Raw genomic sequence first — 12,221 nt, 5'->3', positions numbered from 1 at the left:
ATATATATATATATATATATATATATATATATATATATATATATATATATGTGTGTGTGTACACGTTAGGTCAGGAAAAAACACAGAGGCTATTTCATCCCTAGTCGTGGTCAAAAGATTACATACATTTGTGAAGGACATAATGTCATGGCTGTCTTGAGTTTCCAATAATTTCTACAACTCAATTTTTTTTGTGATGGAGTGATTGGAGCACATACTTGTTTGTCACAAAAACATTCATGAAGTTTGTGGCCAAACAGCTACATTTTTGTTTCATCTGACATCACATGGACAAAAATAAGAGAGATAAGATAACCTTGCGGAGGAAAGTTCTGTGGTCAGATGAAACAAAAATTGAGCTGTTTGGCCACAAAACCAAGCATGTTTGGAGGAGAAAATGTAAGGCCTTTAATCCCAGGAACACCATTCCTACCATCAAGCATGATATGCTCTGGGCCTGTTTTGCTGCCAATGGAACTGGTGCTTTACAGAGAGTAAATGGGACAATGAAATATTCTTCAGGACAACCTAAAATCATCAGCCCCGGAGGTTGGGTCTTGGGCGCAGTTGGGTGTTCCAACAGGACAATGACCCCAAACATAAGTCAAAAGTGATAAAGGAATGGCTAAATCAGGCTACAATTAAGGTTTTAGAATGGCCTTCCCAAAGTCCTGACTTAAATGTGTGGACAATGCTGAAAAAACAAGTGTCAGAAAACCAACAAATTTAGCTGAACTGCACCAATTTTGTCAAGAGGAGTGGTCAAAAATTCAACCAGAAGCTTGCCAGAAGCTCAAAAGTGCCTTATTGCAGTGAAACTTGCCAAGGGACATGTAACCAAATAATAACACTGCTGTATGTATACTTTTGACCCAGCAGATTTGCTCACATTTTCAGTAGACCCATAATAAATTCATAAAAGAACCAAACTTCATGAATGTTTTTTTGTGACCAACAAGTATGTGCTCCAATCACTCTATCACAAAAAAATAAGACTTATTGGAAATTCAAGACAGCCATGACATTATGTCCTTCACAAGTGTATGCAAACTTTTGACCACGACTGTATATTCAGATTGCGATGATGTCACGTTATGGGAAAATGCATTGTTAGACAATATGATTTGCCTGAGCGGCTAGGACACACAGAGAGTAACAAGCGGTAGAAAATGGATTGGAAAGGACAGATTTTTAAAAATTATAATTAAAAAAAATAATTATTTATTTATTTAGGGTTTCCAGCGGGCCGGATTTTGGAAGGTGGCGGGCCGTAGTCTGGGGACCCCTGGTTTATACCATGTTATTATTGTCCAGCAGTGACGTGCAGTCAGGGGAGGCAGGTGAGGCGGGGCCTCACGTGCCATCATGGAATGAAAAAAAATGTAAAAAGAAAAAAAATAATTAAATTGTTATATGTATCCAGTGATTATACTATAAAGTTATTTTCCATTTAACTTCACCAGTTTTAGATTATTTTTATTCAAAATCGCTGAATTTTCACATTTGCCGTTCAAATACTGAGAAGAGACTTGCGGTGATCAGCAGCCAGTTGAGCCTCACCATGGATTGATCGCAATGACTCGGCTAACTGCTGGCCTGCTGTGCAGTGAGACCGTATTGCTATATGAACTATATTATACATTTCCATAGTTTAGTTAGCTGAGGTATATAATGTAGAGTGTATTTCGTCAACAACTGTATGTGTGTAACGTATTTCTTGTGCTGAGCAATCATAAAACGGCTGCAAAAGACGCACTGGGTGAGGGTCGCAGTAATCCCGCCTCCTGGTGGTAGAGGGCGCTAGTGATCCCAGAGATCAATCTTGCGACTACTCGGCTTAAGAATAAGTGACAACAAGCAGCAACAGTTAGCAGCGATCGTTTCTTTTTTCCTCTCGCCTGGACTTTTAACATGGAGGATTACATATCTAAAATAAAACAGTTTTCTAAACTGGACTTTCAATCGAAGCAGGAGGTAATACTTAAAGGAAGATCTCCATCGAGACAGAGAGACTTTTAAAACTGAAAAAAGATAAGGAAGACTTCTATAAACAAGTTATCGATGCTTTTGTTCAAAAGAAGCTGCGCATGGACTTCATTTATAAGTAAAGGTAAGACCATAATAACGTTTATTTTTAATTAAATGTGCTTTTTTGTGTGCTACAGTTTGTATGTGTAAAGTTAAAGTTAAGTTAAAGTACCAATGATTGTCACCAGGGGCGCCGAAAAGGGGGGGTAAAGGAGACAGATTCTAGGGGCCCATGATGGAGGGGGGCCCAGAGAGGCCCCTAATGATGATGAAATTATAATACAGAAAAAATAGTGACACTGTGTTGGGGGCCCTGTAAAGATTCTTTTCATGGGGCCCAAAATTGCTAGCGGCGCCCCTGATTGTCACACACACACTAGGTGTGGTGAAATGTGTCCTCTGCATTTCACCCATGCCCTTGATCACCCCCTGGGAGGTGAGGGCAGCAGTGGGCAGCAGCGGCGCCACGCCCGGGAATAATTTTTGGTGATTTAACCCCCAATTCCAACCCTTGATGCTGAGTGCTAAGCAGGGAAGAATGCTGGTATGAGCTTTTTTTAAACATAACCTGTTAACTGCTGCCAATCAAATGGTGAATAAGATACTCTTTAGGGTTCATATGTTTGTAAATCTGACTGTGATGAAGTCAGTGCCTCACCAGCCACGAACCTCACCGCACGTCACTGTTGCCCAGGTATGTAGTTGCAATGGTTATTTTGTTCGAGGAAATCGTTAGCGTTGATGCGCATGAGTGGACAGCCCTATTTTTTATGGGCAGGACATTTTTCCAGAATATCCACTTTTGTTTTTTGACTTAAGAATTATTTTCCCTTGTATTGGGTGTCCATGATAATCTAAGCCTAACAACTCTGTTGCAATAACTAAGTTAATCATCATTAAACATGATTATCTTTGCAGATGTACTGTATTGGCGCACCTAATGTTGTGGCCGGTGAGTGCGCAAAAGTTGCATATTTTGATTGTTTAGTCGGAGTGTTGAGGGTTAAGAATAGCAGTGTTGCTGCATGAAGAAGAAGTGTCGGTTTTCAGAGTAAACTCCTCCTCTAAACGCACGGACGGGCTGCGCTCTTCCACTTGAGCAGCCAACTTGTTATCACGGCGCATTCTCCAGGCTGCTATGTGCAGCGAAACACCCACCGCGTCCATTTAAACATTTACTTACTTTTTTTCTCTTTTTTTTTGCACAAATTGTCAAACTTTTTTTTTTTTTTTTTTAACGGCCGCGCGTTTTTTTGTGTGCAACTTGAGGAGCGCCCAGGCATAAAGCAGGCACATGTAGCCATTGTTTCCTCACACATGGATCTTGTAGTGCTGTAAGTAACCTCTCCCAGGCTCGGACTGCAGTTTTTGTGTCCCCCGGGGGGCCCCCCAGAGAAGGACATCCCCACAGGAGAGGAGACGCACAGGCTGCCAGGGACGACAAAGTTTGGACAAGTTCGTTGCAAAATACTGTGGATTATCGCCGTCATGGACGTCAGGACCACGTCCAGAGGATGAAAAAAATGGACATTTTCTTGTAGTTAGCTTTGTCTCTCAAGTGGTTTGTTTCCGCTGTTGCGCACGTTTTTTTTGTGTGTTTTTCCCCCCCCTCTTCATCCTCTTGTTTATCCACTTTACTGGTGTGCAAAAATGCCTCAGCTGAACGGAGGTGGCGGGGATGATTTAGGGGCCAACGACGAAATGATATCGTTTAAAGACGAAGGCGAGCAGGAGGAAAAGATTTCCGAAAACGTCTCGGCGGAGCGAGACTTGGACGATGTTAAGTCCTCGCTCGTCAACGAGTCGGAAAACAACAGCAGCTCCTCGGACTCGGAGGTAAGAAAGTCAAATGTCTGTTTTTTTCCTCCCCCTTTCCCTGTTATGTTATAAGATGAAAATTCAACCAGCGTTTGTGTGTCAGCAAGCAGAGAGGCGCCCCCAAACAAGAGTTGACCCAGAAAGTTATGAGAAAGCAAGAGACTACTTCAGTGAAGGTAATAAAAAGGAGAAATAACACTTTTTTCCCCCAGTTTTATCTAACTTTACTGTACATTTGCAGCACTGAGAAGACAGCAAGATGGAGGTCTCTTTAAGAGTCCCCACTACCCTGGCTACCCGTTCCTCATGATCCCAGACCTCACCAACCCTTACCTATCCAACGGCTCTCTGTCCCCCAGTGCAAGAACAGTAAGTTTCCACATCCTGTGCTAATCGCCACTCTTTCCTGCCCACTCTTTACCTCTCCTTGATAACTTTGGCCCACGCCGAAACGTGTCTTGTACACTGCCAGAGCGCCATATTCCCCTTAGAGCGGCCTCTCGAGGTACCGCTTCTTTGTCCTATTTGTTGCATTTGACAATGCAAATGATAGCCTAATCTAGTTTTTGGAATGGTTTCTGTCTAATTTCTCTGAAATAGTTGAAATGGTTTTGTTTGCCAGCTGCTACCCATCTGCGTTAAGGTTGTCTCGATACCAATATTTTGGTACCGATACCAAAATGTATTTCGATACTTTTCAAGTGACACAGATTGGATATTTTTTGCAAACATACGTTTGTTATTGCAACCAAAGGACAATTTTGGCATTAAATAACATAGTGAAAATACTAGACATCTTCTAAGCAGACGGGTTACAAAGGCCCTGTTTACACTACCCACCGAATTTGATTTTTTTTGACACGGATTGGATATTTTTTTGCCAGTCTAAACACTCCAAAGTGCTTCAGATCTGATCTTTTTGCATCAGATTCAGGCCACACCACCAGGTAGTCTAAATCCGATTGGAATCTGATCTTTCAAAATGTGACTTCAGTATAAACGAAATGCGTCCTAAATGCGACTTTCACGTAATATTTGGGCGAGCTACGTCATCCGTGTGCGTGGGTAAAATTCTTCCTAAATTCCCTAAAATAGTTGAAATGTTTTTGTTTGCAATCTGTTACCCATCTGTGTTAAGGTTGTCTCCATACCAATATTATGGTACCGGTACCAAAATGTATTTTGATACTTATAAGTGCCACGGTTTGGATAATTTCTGCCAGTAGAATCGCTCCAAAGTGCTTCAAATCTGATCTTTTTGCATCAGATTCAGGCCACACCTCCAGGTAGTCTAAATTGATTGGAATCTGATCTTTCAAAATGTGACTTCAGTATAAACGAAATGCGACTTTCACGTCATCTTTGGGCGGGCTACGTCATTCATGTGCGGGGGGAAAATTATTCCTAAATTCCCTGAAATAGTTGAAATGCTTTTGTTTGCAAGCTGCTACCCATCTGTGTTGTCTCGATACCAATATTTTGGTACCAGTACCAAAATGTACTTCGATACTTTTCAAGTGCCACGGTTTGGATATTTTTTGCCAGTAGAATCGCTCCAAAGTGCTTCAAATCTGATCTTTTCGCATCAGATTCAGGCCACATCAGTAGGTAGTCTAAGATTGGAATCTGATCTTTAAAAATGTGACTTCAGTATAAACGAAATGCGAGTTTCACGTCATGTTTGGGCGAGCTACGTCATTTGTGTGCGCGGGGAAATTTCTTCCTAAATTCCCTGAAATTGTTGAAATGTTTTTGTTTGCAAGCTGCTACCCATCTGTGTTAAGGTTGTCTCGATACCAATATTTTGGTACCGGTACCAAAATGTATTTCTATATTTTTCAAAATAAAAGGCGCCACAAAAAAAATTCATTATTGCTTTTATCTTAAAATCTTATGATACATTAATCATACGTTTGTTATTGCAACCAAAGCACAATTTTGGCATTAAATAACATTGTGAAAATACTAGACATCTTCTCTTTTAGAGTTAAGTAAGCAAACGGGTTACGAAGGCCCTGTTTACACTACCCACCGAATTAGATTTTTTTCTCTCAAGTGACACAGTTTGGATATTTTTTGCCAGTCTAAACATTCCAAAGTGCTTCAAATCGGATCTTTTCGCATCAGATTCAGGCCACATCAGTACGTAGTCTAAATGCGATTGGAATCTGACCTTTTAAAATGTGACTTCAGTATAAAAACGAAATGCGTCCTAAATGCGACTTTCATGTCATCTTTGGGCGAGCTACGTCATTTGTGTGCGCGGGGAAAATTCTTCCTAAATTCCCTGAAATAGTTGAAATGCTTTTGTTTGCAAGCTGCTACCCATCTGTGTTAAGGTTGTCTCGATACCAATATTTTGGTACCGGTACCAAAATGTATTTTGATACTTTTCAAAATAAAGGGCACCACATTATTGCCTTTATCTTCAAAAACTTATGATACATTAAACATACGTTTGTTATTGCAATCAAAGAACAACTTTGGCATTAAATAACATTGTGAATATACTAGACATCTTCTCTTTTAGTAGTAAGTAACACGGATTGGATATTGTTTGCCAGTCTAAACGCTCCAAAGTGCTTCAAATCTGATCTTTTCGCATCAGGCCACATCAGTAGGTAGTCTAAATCCGATTGGAATCTGATCTTTTAAAGTGTGACATCAGTATAAACGAAACGCGTCCTGAATGCGACTTTCACGTCATCTTTGGGCGAGCTACGTCATTCGTGTGCGCGGGGAAAATTGCAGCCAGCCAGCAGAAGTGACTACGTCATTAGAACATCCGGTTTCATTGAGGGAATAATTTTTTCAGCGGCCAAATTTTTCAATGCATCACTTGTCAAAAATGTGCAAATAATAGGCTATATATTAAAGTTAAAGTACCACTGATAGTCACACACACACTAGGTGTGGTGAAATTAACCTCTGCATTTGACCCATCCCCTTGTTCAACCCCCTGGGAGGTGAGGGGCAGGTTCAGCTATTCCTCGTTCTGCAGGGATGATACTTGGACGAAACATAGTTTATTTGGCGCCATGGAGACAAGGATTAGTGATTTAGAAGTAGATAACACACTACAAAGGGGACGTTACCTGCTAACTAGCTATGTTTTAAAGCGCTGCTTGCAGAGACGCGCTTTAGTGTTTCTATTTCTTGTCTCCACACTGTTTCTGCTTGAAAGTGCTCTGTGTGGGTGTGTTGACTAACATGGCGGCTCATATAAGAGCATTGTCACCATGCGTGGCGCGCCTCATGTCAATGAAAAAAAAGTACCGGTATTTTTCAATGGCAGTATTGTACCTTTTTTAATTCATTAGTACCGCGGTATGGCATATAGGTTAGTGAATGTGCCTCACAATAAGAAGGTCCTGGGTTCGATTTTTTGTGTGGAGTTTGCATGTTCTCCCCATGACTGCGTGGGTTCCTTTCGGGTACTCCAGCTACATGCACCTGTGGATAGGTTGACTGGCCTAGAGTGACCTTAAGTGTGAGTGTTAAAGTTAAGTTAAACTTAACTTTAAAGTCAAAGTACCAATGATTGTCACACAAACACTAGGTGTGGTGAAATGTGTCCTCTGCATTTGACCCATCCCCTTGTTCACCCCCTGGGAGGTGAGGGGAGCAGTGAGCAGCAGCGGTGCCGCGCCCGGGAATCATTTTTGGTGATTTAACCCCCAATTCCAACCCTTGATGCTGAGTGCAAAGCAGGGAGGTAATGGGTCCCATTTTTATAGTCTTTGGTATGACTCGGCCGGGGTTTGAACTCACAACCTACCGATCTCAGGGTGGACACTCTAACCACTAGGCCATTGAGTAGGTGTCCGTCTATCTGCCTGAATACAGCTGGGATAGGCTCCTGCCGCCCCGTAACCCCGACAGGGACGAGCGATAGAAAATTGGTGGATGGATGGATAGTACCGCAGTACTTTTAGTATTGGTATACCGTACAACCTGATCTGCACTATACAGTATGTATTCTCAAGTCACACCCAGCAGTCACAACAATGTCATACCTTGCTTAGACATACATGGGAGGTATCGCACTGTTGTGTGTATGTCAGCTGTTGTCTAAGACTTTTTCAAAGTGTTGATGGGACGCTTGCGGGGACTTGTTTGGGTGGATAAAGTGTCTTGCCCAAGGACACAATGGCAGTGACTAGGATGGCGGAAGCGGGAATCGAACCTGGAACCCTCAAGTTGCTGGCACGGCCGCTCTACCAACCGAGCCACACCATCTGCTCCCAGTGTCACCCACACTAGTTTAAATGTAGCTTAAAGAATCTAGATAATGGGTTTCACTGTTGTAAAACGCTTTGAGAGAGAGAAAAAAAGCCTTATACAAATATAATTCACTTCGCTTTTTAGTGTGTAGCTGTAATATGCATCCAACCTTGTTGTCCTTACAATTTATGGGTCGCGATATGATACAAACATGATCGCTGCAGGGATATTTCAAATATGGGCCATAAGGGAAATAACAATACACAGTATAACGATAAAACATTTTAAATTGGAATTAGCGTAAACTTGTGATTGATATTCATACTTTAATAAACTCACCGACATAGCTTGCTAACTAGCTTAAATGCTAACATGAATAAAAAAGACATTTACTTTTTACCCTATTAAAAACAACATACCCTAACCTAAACTTGTGTACAGTAATCCCTTGTTTATCGTTAGTAATTGGTTACGGTAAATGTTAAATGACTGTGATAAAGGAATTTCTAGAAAGTATGATTTATTAATTATACCTTGAATATTTTCATAGCTATAGCATAAACACATGTTTACTACCGTCTAAATAGTTTTCAACATTATGAAAATCCTGTAGAAATGAAATAACACCATTTAGTCACTGTTTTAATCCAATGTAGTAACGCTGCCTGAGGCTTAGCCAATAAGTAGCCACGATACTTAACAGTGGTTGGTTTGGTGTCATCTAATGGCTAACACTACTGTAGATTTGATATTTGTTATGCCTAAAAATGCTGTTGTAGAATATGAAAAAATGGCTCAGTGAATGCCGCAATATTTGAATCGCGATATGACGAGAGGGCACTGTAAACACATTACTGTCTGAGCAACTAAGCTATTAAAGGGGAACATTATCACAATTTCAGAATGGTTAAAACCATTAAAAATCAGTTCCCAGTGGCTTATTATATTTTTCGAAGTTTATTTCAAAATTTTACCCATCACGCAATATCCATCAAAAAAAGCTTCAAAGTGCCTGATTTTAACCATCGTTATATACACCCGTCCATTTTCCTGTGACGTCACATAGTGAAGCCAACACAAACAAACATGGCGGAAAGAACAGCAAGCTATAGCGACATTAGCTCGGATTCAGACTCGGATTTCAGCGGCTTAAGCGATTCAACAGATTACGAATGTATTGAAACGGATGGTTGTAGTGTGGAGGCAGGTAGCGAAAACGAAATTGAAGAAGAAACTGAAGCTATTGAGCCATATCGGTTTGAACCGTATGCAAGCGAAACCGACGAAAACGACACGACAGCCAGCGACACGGGAGAAAGCGAGGACAAATTCGGCGATCGCCTTCTAACCAACGATTGGTATGTGTTTGTTTGGCATTAAAGGAAACTAACAACTATGAACTAGGTTTACAGCATATTAAATACATTTGGCAACAACATGCACTTTGAGAGTGCAGACAGCCCAATTTTCATCAATTAATATATTCTGTAGACATACACTCATCCGCGCTCTTTTCCTGAAAGCCGATCTGTCCAGTTTTGGAGTTGATGTCAGCAGGCCAGGGTCGATAGGGGGTTTAGCTCGCTTGTCTGCAGGAACAAACTGCCGCCATTGCTTGCCGTGCTACCGAGGTCCTTTGTCCCTGAATTGCTCACACACTCCGGCAGATTCAATGGGGGTCTGGCGGCAGATTTCTTTGACTTTATCATTGGAAATGCATCTGCTTTGAGTGTCGCAGGATATCCACACATTCTTGCCATCTCTGTCGTAGCATAGCTTTCGTCGGTAAACGTCCAATTTCTTGCCACTTTCGCATCTTTGGACCACTGGTGCAATTTGAATCTGTCCCTGTTGGTGTTGTTACGCCCTCCGACAACACACCAACGAGGCATGATGTCTCCAAGGTACGGAAAACAGTCGAAAAAACGGAAAATAACAGAGCTGATTTGACTCGGTGTTTGAGAAAATGGCGGATTGCTTCCCGATGTGACGCCACGTTGTGACGTCATCGCTCCGAGAGCGAATATTAGAAAGGCGTTTAATTCGCCAAAATTCACCCATTTAGAATTCGGAAATCGGTTAAAAAAAGATATGGTATTTTTTCTGCAACATCAAGGTATATATTGACGCTTACATAGGTCTGGTGATAATGTTCCCCTTTAAACTGGGCACGTTGAACTACAGACTGTGCTCGATTAGGACAAATTGATCGATTAATCGACACTTGGAAGAGTTTGACACAGAGGTCTCAAGTGAATTTGCGTGATGTCACATAAACCAAAAGTGAAGCGCGCCACATCCGTTTTTGCATTATCAATAAAAAAAGACTCTAAAACCTCCAAATATTCAAACAGAAAATACTCAAATAAAAATAATATGGCTCTTAATAATTTGTAACAGTATTTTGTGTTTCTTCTGCCAAGAAAGTTTATTTCATTAGTATTTATCTTTTAAAAACCTGGTTAAAAGAGTTCAGCGTGTTTATAAGTACCGTATTTTCCGCACTATAAGGCGCACCTAAAAACCACAAATTTTCTCAAAAGCTAACAGTGCGCCTTATAACCCGGTGCGCTTTATTACGATTCATTTTCATAAAGTTTAGGTCTCGCAACTACGGTAAACAGCCGCCATCTTTTTTCCCCGTAGAAGAAGCGCGCGGTGCATGCTGGGATATGTGACGTTTCATTTCCATTTGTGTGTTTATGTAAAGACCCCAAATGGCTCCTATTAAGTGTGTTGTCTGTCTAATTATAAATAATGCAGACGAGGCGTGTTAACTGAGTTCTCAACGTTTTCTCACAGCGTGCTCATAACCACATTCGAACTCCCAGCATACAACATCGCTTCTCAGGGCTACTGCGCATGCTCGTAACTATCGTTGCATGCTGGGTAGTGTAGTTGTTATATTTGCTAGCTCATAACAGCACATTGAGAGACACGCTTACGCGCTTAATTCAATACTCGCCGTCATTCCGGGTGGATTGACAAAAGACCTCCAGCCGCTAGATATTGGTGTCAACAGGGCATTCGAAGCTAGACTGCTAACTGCGTGGGAACTTCTCAGGGCTACCGCGCATGCTCGTAACTATCGTTGCATGCTGGGTAGTGTAGTTGTTATATTTGCTAGCTCATAACAGCACATTGAGAGACACGCTGACACGCTTAATTCAATACTCGCCGTCATTCCGGGTGGATTGACAAAAGACCTCCAGCCGCTAGATATTGGTGTCAACAGGGCATTCGAAGCTAGACTGCTAACTGCGTGGGAACAGTGGAAGACAGAAGGCGAACACACCTTCACTAAGACGAGGAGGCAGCGCCAGACGACGCCAACATCTGCCAGTGGATCGTAAATTTGCCCAACTTTTCACTTCGGACACCGAAGACGAAGGATTTACGAATGAAGAATAACTTCAGAAAGTAAGCGCTATGTTTATTTTGTGTGTTGTGACATTAACGTTCGAGCAACATTATGTTGCTATTGCGCTGCACTATTTTGAATTTTACTATGTTTGTGATTGCACATTTGCGTACATTTTGGGAGTGAACAGAGTTGTTAGAACGCTGGTTTTTAATATATTATTAAAGTTTGACTGACCTATCTGACTGTTTTTTTGACATTCCCTTTAGCGCAGCGTAGGCGCGGCTTATAGTCCGGGGCGGCTTATTGGTGGACAAAATTATGAAATATGTAATTCATAGAAGGTGCGGCTAATAATCCGGTGCGCCTTATAGTGCGGAAAATACGGTACTTTTTGAGCACATTCAACATACCGTTTCTATAAATGTGATCTGACATTTTCATATCGTTACATCCCTATGTGGTATTACAACACGCAAAGCTAAATACTGTTAGATGTTCAAAATCTTGCAGAATGATAGTTTCCTAAATAGGACACACGTTTCTAAAAATGTTCCAAGTTGGAGAGCTGTTTCTCACATTTTATCCATCCCCCAACCCCTTGTAACCCCCCCAAAAAACAGGGTACTTTCGTTAAGGCCCGTGGGCATCGAACTGAAAAGACCCCCCTCCCGTTTTTTTTCCCGTCGTCTTTTCACTGTTGCAGGCCCACCACTCCCCTCGCCTCCCTGTACCTTCCATTCAATTAGAAAGGCGTTAGTTGACCATTGTTATTCTGAGCAGTCTTGAT

The 12,221-nt window shown here is 41.5% G+C and overlaps 1 protein-coding gene across 4 annotated transcripts in view; it reads left to right on the top strand.

The window, feature by feature from the left end:
* The first annotated feature begins 3,120 nt into the window (after positions 1-3,120).
* The window catches only part of tcf7l1b (transcription factor 7 like 1b), an 86,460-nt gene continuing 77,359 nt past the window's right edge, over positions 3,121-12,221 (top strand). For all 4 annotated transcript variants that reach the window (XM_061986254.1, XM_061986253.1, XM_061986252.1 and 1 more), the window contains exons 1-3: positions 3,121-3,864; positions 3,950-4,022; positions 4,088-4,215. In XM_061986254.1, coding sequence (XP_061842238.1) covers positions 3,679-3,864; positions 3,950-4,022; positions 4,088-4,215 — 387 coding nt within the window. In that variant the 5' untranslated portion in view covers positions 3,121-3,678. The remainder of the gene's footprint in view (positions 3,865-3,949; positions 4,023-4,087; positions 4,216-12,221) is intronic.

Source organism: Nerophis lumbriciformis, linkage group LG12 (genome assembly GCF_033978685.3).
Source record: "Nerophis lumbriciformis linkage group LG12, RoL_Nlum_v2.1, whole genome shotgun sequence".
Lineage (NCBI taxonomy): Eukaryota > Metazoa > Chordata > Actinopteri > Syngnathiformes > Syngnathidae > Nerophis > Nerophis lumbriciformis.
The sequence above is the reverse complement of the archived record's forward strand: the minus strand, read 5'-3'. Positions and strand labels throughout refer to the sequence as shown.